This window comes from Acomys russatus, chromosome 5 (assembly GCF_903995435.1).
Source record: "Acomys russatus chromosome 5, mAcoRus1.1, whole genome shotgun sequence".
Lineage (NCBI taxonomy): Eukaryota > Metazoa > Chordata > Mammalia > Rodentia > Muridae > Acomys > Acomys russatus.
Window position 1 is genome coordinate 62749608 of NC_067141.1, and position 19703 is coordinate 62769310.

General features: G+C 43.2%; 1 protein-coding gene across 1 annotated transcript in view; it reads left to right on the plus strand.

Annotated features, from left to right (window-relative positions):
- Positions 1-19703, plus strand: part of Abcc2 (ATP binding cassette subfamily C member 2) — a 69134-nt gene that overhangs the window by 37256 nt on the left and 12175 nt on the right. The window contains exons 17-24 of the mRNA XM_051146612.1: positions 2174-2350; positions 3554-3721; positions 4361-4541; positions 12710-12836; positions 13114-13243; positions 14245-14464; positions 14615-14769; positions 17054-17209. Coding sequence (XP_051002569.1) covers positions 2174-2350; positions 3554-3721; positions 4361-4541; positions 12710-12836; positions 13114-13243; positions 14245-14464; positions 14615-14769; positions 17054-17209 — 1314 coding nt within the window. The remainder of the gene's footprint in view (positions 1-2173; positions 2351-3553; positions 3722-4360; positions 4542-12709; positions 12837-13113; positions 13244-14244; positions 14465-14614; positions 14770-17053; positions 17210-19703) is intronic.

A 19703-nucleotide genomic window follows, 5' to 3' on the forward strand; every position in this document is an offset into this window, starting at 1 on the left:
CTCCCCCTCACCCCAGTCTTACACACTCAGACTCTGGGAGTGGGACCTAAGGATCTGCCATTTTAATGAGCCAACCGTGTGATTCTTACATGCATACCAAGGTATTGAAACTGTTGACTGGAAATGTCTTCCTTCTGAATGCAGGCAATTCTGCTGTAAATATATATGTGAGTCTGGAAATCTTACGTCTACAAAACTGTGCAATAAAAGTAAAAGAACCTAGGAAAAAGCTGTTATAGGTTACTAAAAACTTGTAGGGCTGCAGAGATGGCTCAACAGTGAAGAGCGCTTGCTGCTCTTGCAGAGCTCTGAGTTTGCTTCCCAGCACCCACATGGTACCTCACAAACATCTGTATCTCCAGTGCAAGGGGGTCCAGTACTCTCTTCTGGCCTCTCTGAACACAAGACATACATGTGGTACGCATACACACATGCAGGCAAAACACTTAAACCCATAAAATAAAGATAAAATAAACCTTTAAACCACAACAAACAACTCTGTAACCAGAGTGCCAACAACAAACAGTAATTGAATCCATAATGGCTGTAAAGTCAACACTGACATTTGTACCTAACATCATAATTGGTCTTGAGCCTCTCACCATCCTCCCTCCCAATGATGGGAACAGAACTGGGGTCCTTTTATAAACTAGGCAAATGCTCTGCATCTTTGAGCTATTTTCCAGTTATGTGTTTGCTTTAACACCTCTCGTGTGTGTGTGTGTGTGTGTGTGTGTGTCACAGCGTGCATGTCCAGTTCAGAAGATAACCCTGTTGTTGTCCACTGCTGTGTATACCGGGTTAGCTGACCACATGCCAGCAGAAGGCACTCAGCTGTCCCCGCTTCCCAGTTCCCCATAGGAGCACTGATAGCACTTACACACACTGCTGTGTCCAGTTTTACATGGGTTTTGGGGGACAAGCCATCTCCACCAGTCCCCTTTCTCCTGCGTTTGATTTAGACACACGTTGTAGCCTGCCTCATTCCGTAGCCCAAGCTGGCCTTGAGCTTGTGATCCACTCCCTCAGACTCCTGAGTAGCTTTTATTATAGGCTTGTGTCACAAAGCCGAAATCACCTCCTTCTATGAGAGCTGGATCTTTAGAGACAGTTCCTCAAATACAATATTTTATTTTATTAATTTATTCATATTACATATCAATTGTTATCCCGTCCCTTGTATCCTCCCATTCCTCCCTCCCTCCCATTTTCCCCTTACTCCCCTCCCCTATGACTGTGACTGAGGGGGACTTCTTTCCCCTGTATATGCTCATAGGGTATCAAGTCTCTTCTTGGTAGCCTGCTATCCTTCCTCTGAGTGCCACCAGGCCTCCCCATCCAGGGGACGTTGTCAAGTATGAGGCACCAGAGTACGTGTGAAAGTCAAACCCCACTCTCCACTATTAAGTTCGTTTTGTCTGCTTATTTGTTTGAAAACAGAGGGAAGTGATTTCATGGCATTTTCATCAATTCTCTGAACTTCTCCAGAGTTAAATTTATAGGAAGTTATAAACACATTTCAATCATTAGAACAGCCACCAATTGGACCATGAAGAACTTTTCAGCCCCTTCTAAGGCTTTCTTTTTAATTATGAGAAAGTTTGCACTGGATTGCTTTACATTAACCTGCTTGGAAATTTTTCGAGAAACATTTCTTCTTCCACAGTGTACTGCCTTATTTACCAATCTCCAATGAGCCAATGAATGTGCATTTAAAAAAACGTGCTATAGCGGAGAGGACTGCAGATTTAACTTTGTCCTCTAACTCCTCTCAGGAAACTTTTTATTGCTGACTTACAGTTCAGTTATTTCTCAAATGGGCATTCATCAGTCTTTATCCTTTCGCTGTGTTAATTTTAGCCCCTTAGGGTTTCCTTCCTACAGTGTCATTTGAAAGAATTGACATTGTATTAGTTCTCATCAAGTCAATGGATTTGATTAATACCCTGCTCTCTTAGAGGCTTCTGATTTTCAGGATGATGACAGGAAAGGGCATGCAGGGAAGAGGATGTGTGATGGTAGGGCATTGGGTCTTACTTCCTGGGCATCACATTAGGAAATACCAGATGCTTAGGGGGCCTGACATATAGCTCTTCAAACAAAAGCTTTTCTTGTTCCTTGTCACTCTTGACTGTAAGTGTGACTATTTGATGGTCTGGTCCTTCCCGTCCAGGGCACCATAGCCTATGTCCCTCAGCAGTCCTGGATTCAGAATGGGACCATCAAAGACAACATCCTTTTTGGATCTGAATTCAACGAAAAGAGATACCAGCAAGTCCTTGAAGCTTGTGCTCTCCTTCCAGACTTGGAAATATTGCCTGGGGGAGACATGGCTGAGATTGGAGAGAAGGTACTTGGGGCAAGGGACCTTATAAAGAAATATTTGTAGGAGCGGGGCATGGTGGCACATGCCTTTAATTCCAGCACTCAGGAGGCAGAGGCAGGCGGGTCACTGTGAGTTCGAGGCCAGCCTGGTCTACAAAACAAGTCCAGGACAGCCAGCTACACAGAGAAACCCTGTCTCAAGGAAGAAAAAAAAAAAAAAGAAGAAGAAAAAGAAAGAAAGAAAGAAAAGAAAAAATAATTGTAGAAAAACAATGAGGACGGTAGTGGGAAAGCATGTTGATAAAAACATGTTTGTACAGCTGCATACTTTACATAAATAACTCCATTTAAAAATGTGTTTCGAGTCATGGTCTAACTATGTAGTATTGCCTTGACTGGCCTGGAGCTTGGTATGTAATCTGGCCTCAAATTCACAGAGATCCGCCTGTCTCTGCTATCTAGGATTACAGGCCTCTGCCACCAGAACTGGACTCCAGTTTTTTAAACTTTGTATCTGCAAACACAAGGATTTATAATCTGAACCAAAGGTAATAAGGCAAAGGAACCAAGAGGCTAAGTTTATTATACTAGCCTAGAGCTGGCTTGTACTGCCAAATGCCTTGAATAATAGTTGATTTAAATAATTATATTATATTCACTGGCTACATGTACTATAATTTATTTCAAATTTTGTTGTTTTGATGTTGATGATGATGATGTTTTTGAGACAGGGTTTCACTATGTAGCCTTGGCTGTCTTGGAACTCACTTTGTAGACCTGGCTGGTCTGAACACAAAGATCAGCCCGCCTCTGACTCTCTGCTAGGCTAGAAATATTTGATGACTACATGTTTAAAATATTTTAACCTTTCTTCTTTAAAAAAAAAAAAGAATATAATAATCTCCTATGGGCAAGGATCTTGAGACACTAGGAGATGAGTGAAAATACAGTTCCTTTAAGTCAGAATCCACTGGCTGAGTGACAGATGCTCTGCCCTCATGTTAGCCCTGCCTGTTCCCAGAAAGTGTCAGAAGCAGTAAACACGCAACTGCGTGGTAGAAAAGTTGGTAAAGTTATCGATCTGAGTAGAAGTTACTTGTTTATATGAAGAAACACAACATGTTTAAGCCCTTAATACCTTATTGTGGCAATTGTCTTCTTTTCAGCCTCCTTGGCAGGCTGTGTGAAGGGAACAGGGACTGGTAATAGACATTATTTTCTCCTTCAGGGTATAAACCTCAGTGGTGGTCAGAAGCAGCGAGTCAGCCTGGCCAGGGCCGTCTATCAAAACGCAGACATCTATATTCTAGATGACCCCCTGTCGGCTGTGGATGCTCATGTGGGAACGCACATTTTCAATAAGGTTGTGGGCCCCAGGGGCCTGTTGAATGGCAAGGTAAGAAGTTATTCCATGATGAAGGCAGGAGGGGAGGACTTGGTGTGTTGTCGTACACATCTTCCAGAACAGTCAGGTCCCGAAGAAGATTTTCTTATCTACCTTATCTTACTATCTGATTATTAAGAAGACTATCTTATCTATCTTCTGGTCAGACTAGTCTCAGTGTGCCTATTATAAAGTCATGGGCCTACCCTGAAACTGATTGTAAGAGCCTTTCTCTGATGCTCTGATACTGAGCCTCTCAGAGGACATACTGGGGAAAAATTTAGACCTGAAGTTATAATAAGAAATATCCTTATCCCTCTGTTGCTAAGGGCATTTTCCTTAGCAACAGGCAGGGAGCGTCTACCTATATTTGGCTTGAGGAGCTCATGTGTCAGGCTAACCTCATCGATACTATAGGATAGCCACACGAGTAGATCTACGAATCTAGGAGTCTCATTTCACACACAGGGTAATGTTCTAAGATTGGATGGTGGGATCAGAAGGTAAAGTAAAACGAACGAAGCGGTTGGAGCTGCATTCTGAAGCAAAGCCCCAGTATGAATTGACAAGTCTGTTTTCCTCTTTTTAGGGCAATCCAGGGAAGATGGTGGGCATGGAATGATCAAAGCAATTTAATATTATTTTTTACAGACTCGAATCTTGGTTACTCATGGCATTCACTTCCTTCCCCAAGTGGATGAGATTGTAGTTCTGGGGAATGGCACCATCTTAGAGAAAGGACCCTATCATGATCTGTTGGACAAGAAGGGGGTGTTTGCCAAGAATCTGAAGACATTCATGAAGCATTCAGGGCCTGAAGGAGAGACCACAGGTGTGTAAGCAGGGTCGGAACGGGGTAGAACTTGGGGTCCTAGTGGGACGATAAACTCATCTCTATATCCTGTTGAAAAATTGTTAATATTTAATATTGACTTATTATTTTAATAAATCAGTGGTTACTCCTTAAGCAGCTTTATGCCCAAATAACCACACAGAGAGGCTAGGATCTATTTAATTAGCCTAGAGCACAATGCTGAGCAATAATTACTCCATCCTAAACCTCCAAGCCAGTATAGCTTCCTCCCATTCAGATTTCCCACATTATACTTCCTTTTTATTCATCTCCTGGGTCCAGCTCATTTCCCTTGGTGTTTCCTGGTCCTCTCCAGGTGCATCCCTTCTGTTCTTCATGCTCTTTCTCCTCCTCTAACTGGACCAGAATGTTCTACCCCATTCTCTACTATTGCTCAGCATTGGCTAGTTGGCTTTTATTGGCAACACAGAGAACAAATGGCAGCATGTTTACACAAACCTGAGACAGGAAGTACTTAGAATAAACTTCACAATGCGATGTCCAGATTAAAACCAGATAGTGGGGTAGAAAATTCAGCATTTGAATGAACAAGGGTAAACTGTATACGGTCCAGAAGAACGTTACGCCAACAATATCCTGAACTGTTTAGCATCCAATGAACTACATTTGGAGCTGAATTGTCCAGAGATTCAAATTCCGTTCTTCTGTGTTCTGGGTCTCTGTAAAGAAACATAGAGTGGCACTTTCTACTCTGCTGCCTCTGACATACAATCAAAAGACACGTCAGAGTGTACAACTGAGTGTTTGAATGAGTGGCCCCTCTGGAGGGGATAATAGCCCCATTTGTAGAGATACAAGGCTCCTCTTTACTCAAGTTACACACCTTTCCCAACTGCTTCACATTCATTAGACCCTGGACAGCTTCACAGGATGGTAAGGTTAATAAGCCTTAGCTAAAGAATAATGGTTAATACATTAAAATTTTGTTTGGAAGCTGGAGAGGTGGCTGAGAGGTCGCAAGTACTGGCTGCTCTCCCAAAGGTCCAGAGTTCAATTCCCAGCAACTACATGGTGGCTCACAACCATCTATGAGATCTGGTGCCCTCTTCTGGTGTGCAGACCTACATGCAGGCAGAACACTGTACACATATAAATAAATAAATAAATAGATAAATAAATTTTACTACATATTGAACCAGGAAAAAAACCAAGAAATTGCATATCGTCTCATATATGCAAAGTATGTCTGTCGTGAGTTGAGGGCAGGAAGAACCTCAAGGAGACAAGTTTTGAGATTTTCCAGAAGCTTTATTAGTCACACACACATCAGCCTTCACTCAGACACCCCGGTACCTCTCCTAGTCTGCTGAGTCCAGCTGTAGCCTGGTCAACGGCTTCACAGGTGAGGCTCCTGATCTGTCCTGGTGCACTGAGTGGTCCACAGTGGGCTTTCTTCTCTAGGCCCAGGTCTGGTCTGGTCTCAATCAGTCTTTGGACTTGAGGATGTGTGTCCAACTTGATCAGTACAGTGGCATGGTCTTAGTTGGTAAACATCACGGCCAGTCTGAAGTGCTCTTGTACTCAGCTTATATACCCTATCTATGTTGGGAGGAGTTGTACCCCCTCTTAGCCAATGAGGCATTGGGTTTTGTCATTCATTTTACATTATGCTCATCGTTATGTTCAGCTGGACAACTTATGTCTTTTCTTGTCATGGCAAGCACACCGTTTGACTCATCACTACCAACAGATGTCCTTTTCCTACACTTTCTCCTCTCTGTTTTACATGTTCCCTACATTCCATCCCCTGGGCCTTCGAGTCAGCTAAGGCTGGGCCGGAGGTCCACTAGGTCTTGCAGGACAGGGATTTACAATTGCAAGTCTCCTCCTTCTTTGTGGGGAGAGAAAGAGATGTAACAAGTCTTCCACGTAACTCACTCCAGGTTAGATAAGCATTAAGTTGGAGTATACATCCTTTACTAGAGGGTTTCAGTAACCTCCGTGCAGCAAAGGACTGTAAGGTTTTACAACAGCCATGGGAGCTGTTCTAGTAATACCAGTCCCCTTCCGATAAGGCAAAGGAAGTATCAGGTGTGTGTGTCAACAGCGAAAACCATAAAGCATATTGAAAATGAGATCCTTTATATATATATATATATTCAATAAGGAAGTGATACATGCTCTAGCTTGGAGAAATGGCACTCTATATAGAAAGCGCTGAGAGTTGAAAGGTCTGTGAAAGATCAGGCGGTGGGTGAGTCCCACCAGAAGGTCCTCCTCCCGAGGGCCCTTCAAATGGCACATTGCATGTTTAGAGGCACAAAAATAAACAAGTGCTAGAGTCACACCATCAATTTCTGCATGCTTTAACAAATGCATCACTAAGCCCACTACAGTGTTTACTAGTAAAGCATTTATAGAAGAAACGTTGAGCAACATGTGTGGTACCCAGGTCCCACTCACATCCTGAGTCCCAGCCTCTTGATCTCCTCTTTGAGACTTTTAGTCAAGGAATCCTTTTCATATTTTCTGCAAATAATCAGAAAAAGATTAAAAGATAACACAAATATAATAAAATAAAGGAAAACCCTGAAGTATTCTTTCAACCAATGCCACCGTGAATATATTGGTGTACATACAAAACATACAAAGCCAGTCTACCTAGGGTACCCCAAATGGGGAATTTGGTAATTTTCTGGTTCCAATCCTTATGTATTTAAGTGTTGGATTCTAACAGGCCTACAAGATTATGTAGATCTGCATTTGCTCCTCTGAGAATGGACTCCTAAGTGATGTTATGATGGTTGGCCTGAAGTTGTTGTTCATTACGTATGGCTATGTTCAGTATTTCCTGTGCCCTTTCATAAAGTTTGTATAGTGGTCATATTCTAATTCAAAGTCAACCACGCTATCGGATGTGAAGTAGTTTTTGTTCCATAGTTAGTGTTGTCATTATGGTTATGGTATTAGCCATGGCTTGGGAGCAGTCGCCCCAAATATAGCAACCTTGTTTAGTGCTGTTAAAGGAGATAGGGGTTGTGTGGAAATCTTTCTCATTTAGGTAATTACACAGAATCGTGGTTTGTGGTCTAGAGGTGCAAATGAGGAAACTGTAGTTACCCAAGTCCAAAACCATGTCAGTAGGCTGTGACTTGGCTAGCTTCATGTTAGGTGTGGGTGGGTATAGATAAGTGTTAAATCCAAGCTTAAGAGTCTGATAGAGTGGGGTATACGCACAGGAATTAGTGGTGTTTGTATCTGTCCACAGGAAATGACCAGTGGGTATTACATACTTACCATCCAATGCCTGTGTGTTGCTTTAGCGTGGTATGCTGTTTATGTGTTGTAAAGGAAAACTTGAATTAAAAGTAATTCACATATGCCTTCTGTACAATATGATCCTTTTTCAGGGTCCAGTAGAACTTGAAATTGGGGGGTTCCTCAGCCTAACCCTGTAGTAAATAGTGTTGTTAATTCTGTTTCTAAGCTAGCCAAATTATTTCTGTACATCCGACACATAATCAGATTGTGATTTGAAGTAATTAAATTGAAAGGCTTGTTGTATTCTTGGCGATAAGTTTTTTGGAATATGCCCAATTCTGTATGAATGGTATTAACCATAACTTGCAAGGAATCCAGTGAAACTGCATGTAGGGCCTGAGCTATGGACCTTGATAGAGTTTGCAAATGGTAGATTTCAGCCTTATTTGGTACAAGCATAGCAGCTGGTGATCGCACACCAGCAAGGCCTTCTAAGAGTGCCCTTGCCATGAAGGCTACAAGTGCTAAGAACTGTAAGGGTTTCCTGCCAGCTTTCCCTGGTGAGGACTATTGGAATGCAGAGTCACAATAATCATTATCCCAATAGGATCTTGATGGTTTAAAGGCTGGAAGAGCCAAATTGAGTTCAATTTTACTCAGTCTAGGTGTGAGTACTAGACTAACTGGTAAAGTCATGTCTGGTATCATAAATGGTGCTGATTTAAGGGTTGGTTCACCAGGAGAGGATTTACCATCCCCTGGAATAGTTGGTTGTCATGAACCTGATTGTATGGTTCGGGCCTTCATGTGTCCATAGCAGTGAACCTCTGTCCACCAGAAATGGGTTGAGTGAGCTGATTTCTTGCTGTCAGTTCTAGACATGGGTAAAAACAATATTTGGTCCCACATGTCTCCAGTTACGCCCTATTGTCGATTTGGTAGCAATTAGGAAAAATAATAAGGCAAGTTAGTATGGTGGATGGTATGGCATTACTTTGTTTGATAGACCATGTCTTCCACCAATATATGTATCTGTTAGACAGGTCTGGGATTTTATATTGAACCTTAATAGACTGTAGTCCACTTGGTCAAGCTAGTGTTGATAGGACATGGGACTGTAATATCAGTTTAACATATGTAAACTTAAGCCATCCAGTAAAGTTAAATGCTGGTATAGTGTAGGTTGGAACTGTTCCCCTCAATTTGTTAGTGCCAATACAGGGAACGTGATATATTTTTCAGGGATGGTCTTAGTCCCAAAGGTTGCATCTATATCCCATGGCATGGGAAAGTCTAATCTGTTAGTACCAAATGTAGTATCACAAATTGGCATTGTGGTTGATAATTGTGTGCACACCATCAGGTCATGTTGTACACCAATTATGAACACCGCCATTGTGTAGATATAGGGTAAAGTAGCCCATAGTCTGGATAAAAGAAGGAGTCCTGACTGTTTGTATCAATGGTTTATATCCTAGTTGGCATCTGGTTCCTGTCTTCCTAGCATTAAATGATGGGGCCTCAACATTAAGAGGCCAAATGGTGCATAGTTTTATTAAAGAAAATGGGAATTCTGGTGTAGCTAAAAATCAAAGTGTCTGAGACTTTAGATACCCCAGTCATCTTAGCTACAGCTGACATATTTCGATTCTCAGGCCATAATCCAATGTATGCTGTGCCAATTAAAGTATCTGAAACATTTTGAAACACGGGGCTCCCTAGGGATGGGGTTGAATCCTTCAAGGGAATCAGACCTCGGTTTAAGGACCTGGAGATACAATTCCTTGCCAAATTAAACCAAGTCCTGCCTGTTTGTGCATACAGCGCAACTAGAAAGCACTTATGTGTCTTGGTCTGGTGTGTGCATTGAATCTGGGTTGTTCCCCCCCCCCTTAAATTAGTCTGCCATGTTTGCGGTAATATATCTGTAAGGACTAAATGTCTGTAATATTCAACACCCAGTGCTAAGGTATGCAACCATTCATTCAAAGAAGGAAAGGTTTTGGTTATTTCTCCGGTAGACTCATTGGTAAATGGATAATAGGTCAAATTACCATACCAGGGTAAAATTGGGAAATCAGAAACACACAGCCAATTAGTTATATTATAAGTGTCATTAAAAAATTTGTCGAAAAAAATAAATTTGTCAAAATGTGATTGTAAATCTATGAGGCATCTGTTTCCCCAAAGTTTGGGCAGTGGTGGGATACCTTTTACAATCACCAAGGGTTTTTTGAAACCAGGCCATGTTGTCCAATTCATGGGTTTCCGTGGGTTGATAGCTGCTCTGTGTGCTTGTGAAATGGTGGTGTCGGCAGTACTATCAACACCATTCGCATCATGATCGCTTGAGGCATCACACTCACACTCCAGCTCTTCCACGGTGAATGAGGTTTCATTGTGTTGGAAGCCAGGTTCTTCTAACGCATCGTTAAGCAATGGAGCCAAGAAAAGTCTAGGAATGTGGACTTAATAGCTAAATCACAAGCAAAGGTTGATTCTGAATCTGCTCCCATAATAAAGGTATTATACCCATTAGACATTTTTTAAAAAGATTTATTTATTAATTAATTATATATGAGTGCTCTATCTGCATGTGCACCTGCATGCCAGCAGAGGGCCTCAGATGACACTATAGGTGGTTGTGAGCTGCCATGTGGTTGCTGGGAATTGAACTCAGGACCTCTGGAAGAGCAGACAGTGCTCTTAACCACTGAGCCATTTCTCCCGCTCCCCATTAGACATTTTTAAACATGCTATACCTAATATTGAAGGGTCTTCTCCAGTGGTTGTTAAATATAGCCCTGGTATTTGATGCAGATGACATTTGAGAGGATTATGTTCATGAATGTTGGTATTGTCAGCACCATCAACTGTTAGCATATACGCCTTATTAGGGTGTCCAACTTGATCAGCACAATGGCGTGGTCTTAGTTGGTAAACATCATGGCCAGCCTGAAGTGGTCTTGTACTCAGCTTATATACCCTATCTTGTTGGGAGAATTTGTACCCCCTCTTAGCCAATGAGGTATTGAGTTTTGTCACTTATTTTACATTATGCTTAGTGTTATGTTCAGGTGGACAACTTATGTCATTTCTTATCATGGCAAGCTCACTGTTTCACTCATCACTACCAACAGATGTTTTCTCCTATACTTTCTCCTCTTTGTTTTACATGTCCCCTACATGTAAACAGTTCTTACCACCATTGGGCTTACTGCTTAGCCACGGTTAGACTGCGATTCTTCTCAAAGATCTCGCAACAGTTGTATGGAGTACAGCATCAAATGGTGGTCACAATGAGGGAGGGGGGAGCCCCTGAGCACAATGTTATTTCATTGGTTCTGGGTCTTGAAATTTAATTGGAATGAGGGGAGGGAAAGGTGAATTGTATTGATATTGGCTCTGTGTATCAAATTCCTATAAGCTGCTATAACAAACCACCATAAACTGGATGGCTTAAACAAAAACGAATTTATTGTCTATACTTCTAGAAGATAACAAGATGATCAAGATGGCAGCAGAATTTCTTTTCAAGGTGCTAGAGAGGGATCGTGTGTGTGTCTGTGTGTGTGTATGTGTGTGTGTGTGTGTGTGTGTGTGTGTGTGTGTGTATAAAACATCATTGCCTCTTTCCCTTCCTTCCCTCTAACCCTTTAGTACCAGCCACAATTTCCCTCTTGTTGGGTGGGTGTTGGGTGAACTTTAAGGCCAGCTAGAGAGCAGTTGGTTACTGCCAAGGTATAGGAGCCAGTGCTGATCCTTAGGGTCATCATGCTGTGCTGGTCGCTGCTGTGTGTCACAGTCATCCTAGCTGGGCAGGACTATTGGCTGCTTCCTTCCCTTGGAAACTTGCATGGTGCCTTCTGCTACCATGAAAGCCAGTCTTCAGGCAATTATCCTGGCATGCGGCTTTTAGGGTTAGTGCTAAACCTACTTCGTCTCCTTAAGTGGCTTCTTGGATACTAGTTTTCATGTCTACCATGATTTTTATGGTGTGATATTTTATTGGTTTATGAGCTATACTAGCTGAGGAGAGAGAGGTGGAAATGGGGCACGTTAAACTACTGCAAGGTGTTCAATGACCAGGATTGTAAGTGTCGCTAACCTTGGTTGACTTCAGAGTCTTCAGAGTCTTGAGTGAGTCATGTTTGGTCACCTCTGCCCCTACCCCAGCATTCCCGTTGCCACAGAGGAGCAGATTCTGGGGATCTTCTTCGCCATTTCCACCGGGGCTGCACTGTATTTTATACCTTATTTCATTTCATTTTCGAGTTCTTTCAGTTAAGAAAAGTATCTTGAATTACTTGAACTTTAAGATTAGTGTTTATAATTCACAATACTCTCTTTAGTTGGTTCTGCTAAATCAGAACAAATGGTGACCACTCTTTATTCTATAATCTTTACAAGTTTTTTTTTTTCCTGCAGAGTCACAGCAGATGAAACATAGTAACCCAATGTTTTAGAAACATGACACAGGATGTCTGTCTAGGAACCTTCCTGGATTGGTAGAGGGTGGGCCTCCTGTGCATGAAGTTGGGTTCAAGGCCCAGGACAGAAGACAATAAAGTACAGTAAAAAGATGTCATGCACAGTCTCTACTGATTGAATGATAATAATAAACAGCAGATTTCACAGGAAAGAAAAAATTTTTTCTGCTCCAAAAGAACTTAGAAAGTGCTGGAAGTTTCCCTTCCTTTTGACAATTCTCTCCCCGTGGATAGTTAAGCCCTCCCTTCTTTATCCTAGTGTTTCTCAAAGAGAATCTGTACTAATTAACTGGCATTTCTGGGGCTAAATATTCTAATATGCGCGTGTATCAGAGCTCTCCTGATAAACAGTACACAGGAGTGCTTTGCTCTGCTTTTTCATAGTGCCATGAGTCCTGTGTTATTTCCTGACTTCTAACATGTCTGTCCCCTTAGTCAACGATGGCAGTGAAGAAGAAGATGACGACTGTGGGCTGATACCAACTGTGGAGGAAATCCCTGAGGACGCGGCTTCCTTGACCATGAGAAGAGAAAACAGCCTTCGCCGAACACTGAGCCGCAGGTAGCCTGTGTGTGCAGTCGGCAGCTCTTACTGCTTCCTTAGTTGTTCTTGGTCTTTCTTGGTTCTATGGGGACTGTTTCTGAGAGCACAGTTGTTCTGAACACTCAGCTGCTCCTGTGTCCTTGGGTGGGTGGGGGAAGGGCTAGGGCTGTGGCCGATTACCAGCCCTCAGCTCTGCATGCACTTTGATGCCAACAGAGTGGGTGTGACACCTGCTTGTACGAAGGCCCTTGGCAAGTGTCTACATACTCAAAGGTGTTTCCATGCTCTGCCTCAGGTCTAGGTCCAGTGGCAGGCATGGGAAGTCCCTCAAAAACTCCTTGAAAACTAAGAATGCCTTGAAGAAAGAGGAGGACCTGGTGAAAGGACAAAAACTAATCAAGAAGGAGTTTGTGGAAACCGGGAAGGTAACATCCCACACACAAAGTACTACTTGAGCATATAAGGCTCGGCATCAGAAAACAATTTAGAAATCAGTTGTCTTAAACACATATCTACTGGAACAATGTGTTCTATTCCTTTGCAAAGATTCAAATGCATTATTTCAATGAAGGCAGAGACAGGCTTTCTAGAAAGCCATGTCTTTATGGCGGAGAATGTTTCATTGTCTTCTGATGCACGGAGAATGATGGAACTGCTTTGAAATGCAAGTCTAGGAGCTAAGAAACACCAGTATATCAGAGCCAGGGCTCACAACTCATGTTAAGGTAACTTAAAACCACAAATTTCAAGGTCTTAGTACATCATGGCTTTTCTAACACAATTTTCTGTATTTTTTCATCACATTTAAATGCTGATTAATAACCTGGTAGCTATTGACTGTGTACCATACTTAGAATCGACCTATTATCCTGACCAAGTGTAGAAATGGTGATTACAGACTTTTAAATTTTGCTACCCACTCTTTCAGGGGACATCATTCCTTGACTTAGCCAAAGCATTATGACCAAAAACACCTTGGGATGAAAGGGTTTATTGTATCTTACACTTCCAGGTCCAGTTTATCACGTAGGGAAATCAAGGCAGGAACTCACGCAGAAGCCATGGAGGACAGTTGCTTACTGGCTTGGTCTTCATGGCTTACTCAGCCTGCTTTCTTATAGCACCCAGGTCCAGCAGCAGAGGGATGGTACCGCCCATAGTGACCTGAGCCCTGTATCAACCATCAATCAAAAAAGACACACCATAGGCCTATCAGCAGGCCAATCTGGTGGGAGCATTTTTTTCAACTGTGGTTTCCTCTTCCTAACTTCTGTCAAGTTGTAAAAAAAAACAAACAAAAACAAAACAAAACAAAACCAAAAAACCCTTAGGCAGCACAGTCCTCCTTATGATCTTTGTAATTCCTTAGCCAAAGCCCTTGGGGATCATATTGATGGTTTTTTGTTTGGTTGGGTTTTTTTTGCAGGTAAAGTTCACCATCTACCTGAAATATCTGCGAGCAGTAGGATGGGGTTCGATATCCTGTATCATCTTTATCTATGGATTGAGTTACATTGCTTTTATTGGCTCTAACCTCTGGCTGAGTGCGTGGACCAGCGACTCTGAAAAGTTCAACGGCACTGACTATCCGCCTTCTCAGAGGGACATGCGGATTGGGGTCTTTGGAGGCCTGGGATTAGCACAAGGTATGTCTGATGGCTAGGGTAGGCATCTTCATGGAACCTGTCTGGACCTTGTACATTTCCTGACGCAGGAAAGCATTTGCTATTGTGTCCCAGGCACAGATCTCCTAGAGTCTGTGTGCACGGTGCTAACAATCGTGACTCTATTTCTAGGTGCACTTTTGTTCTTGTCAAGTCTCTGGTGTATATACGCTTTCAACCACGCATCAAGAACTTTGCACAAGCAACTGCTAACCAACATCCTTCGAGCACCCATGAGTTTTTTTGACACGACTCCCACAGGCCGGATTGTGAACAGATTTGCTGGTGTGAGTATCTCAGCACACTGGGGGGGGGGGGTGTCTTAGGTGCTGAGGCTCTTCATCATTTTGAGGAGGGAGAGTCCTCACCTGACCCAACTCTGTGGTTGGGGTTCTTTGTCTACTCAGCATGCAAGTATTTGTGGGGTATGCCCTGTAAAGGATCCTAGGATGATGACATCTCTGGCCTTTCAAATGCTCGTTATCTAGTGAAGGAGAAAATCAAGGAAAAGGAAGATTATGGTTAAAGACAGCAATAGCATGTATGGAAGTGTCCTGCGGGGGGGACGGGACACAAAAGAATGACAGAAAAAGAGTACTGGCTTAAACTGGATGGCAAGGATGGGAAGTGTCAGAGAAGGTGATGGTTAAGTCATTAAAGTAAGAGAAACAGTGAGGATAGTGGTGGCAGGGAGTGGACAGGGAAGCGGATGAAAAGGAGGATTCTAAGGAAAAGCATAACTAAAAGCACAGTCGATGTTCCCAACAGCTAATAAAAGGGCTAAGAGGTTGACTTTGCCCGTGGCCTGTCCCCACTCCTAAACTCCTACCTCCGATGCTTTAGGGACCAGGTCTGAATGTTGGACTGAGATATCAGTGTGTGCAGACCGAGGGCTACAGGCATTTGGGCATCCATTTCCTACCATCCGCTGAGTAATTTCAATGAGCCTAGTACTATTAGATGTGAAAATGGCTTCCTTCCATGGCCTAGACCTCTCGTGCATCTGAAATGGAATTTTCGGGAATAGAAGCAGACCCCAGGCAATTCTGAATGATTCTGAAGCATCCTCAGCATAGCTTTTAGTTCTCTGCTTATGGATGGAAAAAAAAAAACTTTTTGTAAGATGTACAAATAACCCTGGACCATTATTTGTTTGATGTTGCATCAGATGCATAAAAGGCGGGCCATAGCCTACAGCCAGGATCTGAGGACACAGCAATTGCTTTGAAAGCAGGCAGGCAACTGCTCCTATTTCTCCTCTTCCCACTTAAATGGGCTATTTGCTAGTTAGTTGAAAGAACACATACTTTTGAATGAAGATATTTCTCAGAGGAATTTTACAACCATTGCAGCCCTTCTAGTGTCATTTTATGTATGGTCCGTCCTCTAGGAACGGACGCAGAGATCTTCCTGTGAGCTACTTAGACTGCAGTCAGGTTTGCTGGCTGCTTCTACATGGAAAAAGGAAACTTGTATTCACATAGACAGTTATGTTGCTGAGGTGGTTCGGGCCTGTGAGGATGTTGGATGTGGGATCTTCTGGAAACAGTGACTGGGTCCTAAGAGAAGAGAGAGTAGAAGAAAAGGCGGAGAATCTGTGCTAGGTAGAGAGCAAAGTGATCCTCATGGAACACAGAGCTATGAGGACTCGGCTTTTCTGCCAGCCCTGGACATGGTTAACATATTTGCATGCTGACATAGTGTGGGAGAGGTAGAGAGGTTCAGAAGTCACCCCAGTACAGAGCTCTCTTGGGAAACTAGTGTCCCTGGCCAAATTGAGAAATTGCAGAAATAATTTGAACCCATCTTAGTGCTCACATATATAAGTAATATATAGAAATAATGTGATCCTCTGGGAAAGCTGGACGAGGGCAACCCAAGGTGTAAGATAGGCTTTCCGAGTGTTCCAGATCCTCCAGCCAGCTGTCAGTCTTCTCAGTCCTTGGTGGGGACTCTGACAAGCCAGGAGATACATTCAGCCCCTAACCCTTTCTCCTTGGAACTCTGGGAAGGGAACAACCTCCTTAAGTAAAGGTGGGAGGAAAAGCTTGCTGACCAGAGCTTCTAAATAAATATATTGAATGCCTACTGTGTGCCAGACTGTCTCTTGGGCATTTACCAGAACTAGGACCCGGAAGCTGAGCTAATTTGGTTATGGAGGGATTTCTCTGAAAGTCTCTAGAAGTTTACAATGTATGGTTTAATGAAGTTGATGAATGAGACAGCGAAAACTCTACCAAATCTATTGAAAAAGCTGAAGGGTATTGGCCACATATATTTGGAAGCATTTGGAGAAGCAAGGAAATCACAGAAATTTGATCAATTATTGGGGTGATCAGTATAATCTACAGTAAATGTATGACTTGAAGAGATAAAAAGGACAAAGTCCTAAGGAACAAAAAGAAAAAGAAGGAAGGAAGAAAGAAAGGGAAAGAAGGAAAAAGAAGGAAGGAAAAAAGAGAAAGAAGGAAGGAAGGAAGGAAAGAAAAAAACATTTCAGGCTGGAATCAGGAAGGTGAGCAACGTTTTAGAGACCCATTGGTCCATCTCCTCTCCTTATTGTATCCCTAGGATATTTCTACAGTGGATGACATGCTCCCCATGAGTTTCCGAAGCTGGACTTTATGTTTCTTTGGCATAGTTGTCACTCTTATTATGATCTGCATGGCCACTCCAATCTTCGCTGTCATCATTATCCCTCTCAGCATTATTTATGTATCTGTCCAGGTAGGTTTGCAAAAGGCCGAGTCTCCCTTCCTCTCTGCTTTTGAAAGCCCTGAGACTCTTCCTCTATGTTTACTGTGGGTCACTCCTCTCCAGCATCCTTGCTGTGCCCAGGAAAGCACAGGGACTATCCAAAGCTCAATTAATTGTCAGTATTAGTGTGTGGATCACAGTATATGTCACCCTAAACTTCTCTCCAGAGAACTTAGGTAGGGAACGTGTTTGGATTCAAAACTAGTTTTAGGGGTAAGGATACAGCTCAGTGGCAGAGCACTTGCCTGGCACTGACAGGGAGAAGGGAAGGGAGGGGGAGGGAGACAGGTGGAGAGAGATTGAGATTACTCTGGGTAAATTTTCATAGCTCCATTAAGGACCCCCTGTCTTAGTTAGGGTTCTATTGCTGTGATGAAACACCACGATCAAAATAACTTGGGGAGGAAAGAGTTTCAGCTTACAATTCCCAGGTCACACTCCATCACTGATGGAAGTCAGGGCCAGGAACCTGGAGGTGGTAACTGAAGCAGAGGCCATGGATGAATGCTGCCTGCTGGCTTGTTTCTCATGCCCTGCTCTTCCTGTTCTCTTACACCGTCTAAGACTGCCTGCCCAGGAATGGTACCCGCCTCAGTAGATGGGGCCCTTCCACATCAATCATTAATCAAGAAAATGTCCTACAGACTTGCCTACAGGACAGTCTTATAGAGACATTTTCTCAGTTAAGATTGCCTCCTTCAGGCCGGACGGTGGTGGCTCACGCCTTTAATCCCAGCGCTCGGGAGGCAGAGGTGGGTGGATCACTGTGAGTTCGAGGCCAGCCTGGTCTACAAAGGGAGTCCAGGACAGCCAAGGCTACACAGAGAAACCCTGTTTTAGAGAGAGAGCGAGAGAGAGAGAGAGCGAGAGAGAGAGAGAGCGAGAGAGAGAGAGAGAGAGAGAGAGAGAGAGAGAGAGAAGATTCCCTCTTCCCAGATACACCTAGGCTTGTGTCAAATTGACAAAAAAAAAACCACTAGCACATCTCCACAGGGGTTAGGTCATTTCCAGAAGATCTGCGTGGGACCTGCTTCACCTTTTGTCTTTGAAAGGACATAACTACCTGGGGATGCCCCTATGTAGGAGCTAGATCTCTTTTCACTTCTAGATGCTGTTGGGTTTTTATTGTTGTTGTTTTGTTTTTTAACAAAATCTCAATCATTTGGTTTTTACCAATAAAGACTCAGGAGCCAGCTGCTGGGTGGAAGCCTGCTAGCTCTGAGAGGCAGAGAAAGCACCCAGCTGACCTTCCTCCTCAGCAGACACCCCAAAAGGAAAGGAGAATCTCCTTCCCCACCGTCTCAGAAAGAAACCTCAAACTGAATGTCCCTCTCTTCTACTTCCTGTGCTTCTCTCTATCCAGCCCCCTGACTTCCTCTTCCTCTCTCTGCTTTTTTCCTATGTGCCCTCCCTGTCAATTTATTTAATCCTGTTTATGGCACTCAAGCAGCTAGAAACAGGGTTTTTCAGTAAACAACACAATCTTGGGGTTCACAGTGTGATCAAATACCCTGCAACAGGACGTTTCTAATGTCATTGACATGTCTGTGGGTGTTCAAGTTCAGTCTTGACAATCTTCTCAGAAGACTGGAGTAAGTAGAAGGCTCCTTAGGCCCCCACTGAAAGCTAATGAGTAACAGGAAGCTGGAAAGAGAACTCTTTCCTACAGGTTACCTTCATTAAAAACAAACAAACAAATAAACAAAACACGCGCTCTCACATGTGCAGACGCGTGTAGGAAGGTCAGATAGCAGCATTTGTTGTTGTTTTTTGAGACAGGGTTTTTCTGTATAGCCTTGGCTGACCTGGACTCTCTCTTTGTAGACCAGGCTGGCCTCAAACTCAGAGATCCCCCTGCCTCTGCCTCCCGAGTGCTGGGATTAAAGGCATGTGCCAGATGGCAGCTCTGCAGAGTCAGTTTTCTACTTCCTTTTATGTGAGTTCTGGGACTCACACTCTGGTTGTCAGGTTTGCTCAGTAAGAGCATTTAACCTGCTGAGCCATCTCACCAGCCCCACCCCCACACAGGTTACCTTTTTGATGAACTTAGGGGAACTCTGCAGTGTGGTTGTATGGCCTTGTATCCTGGGGTAAGACAGCACCTCCTGTGCCCATGTGGAGTCCTCCAGGTACGCATCCACAAGAGCCTTTTAACTATCCATGGCAAATCTATGAGAGAACCCTGAGACGTAGTATTTTGCACTTTGACTCTCAAATGCTAAGTTTTTCCTTACACGTCAACAAATTCTTACAGGCTCCAGTGGCACCTTAAACCTACCCACCATGCTATTCATCTAAGGACTTTTGCCTACGTTCTCTTACGGCCAGTTTCAGTTCTTACATCCTCACCTTTCTGCATACCTTCAGAACTGTCTTTGCCGATGTCCCATGGAGACACAGTTTTGGTCACTCCAACGGGTCAATCTTCATTTTCATTCAAACTTCAGCATTCCCTAAGAGATTT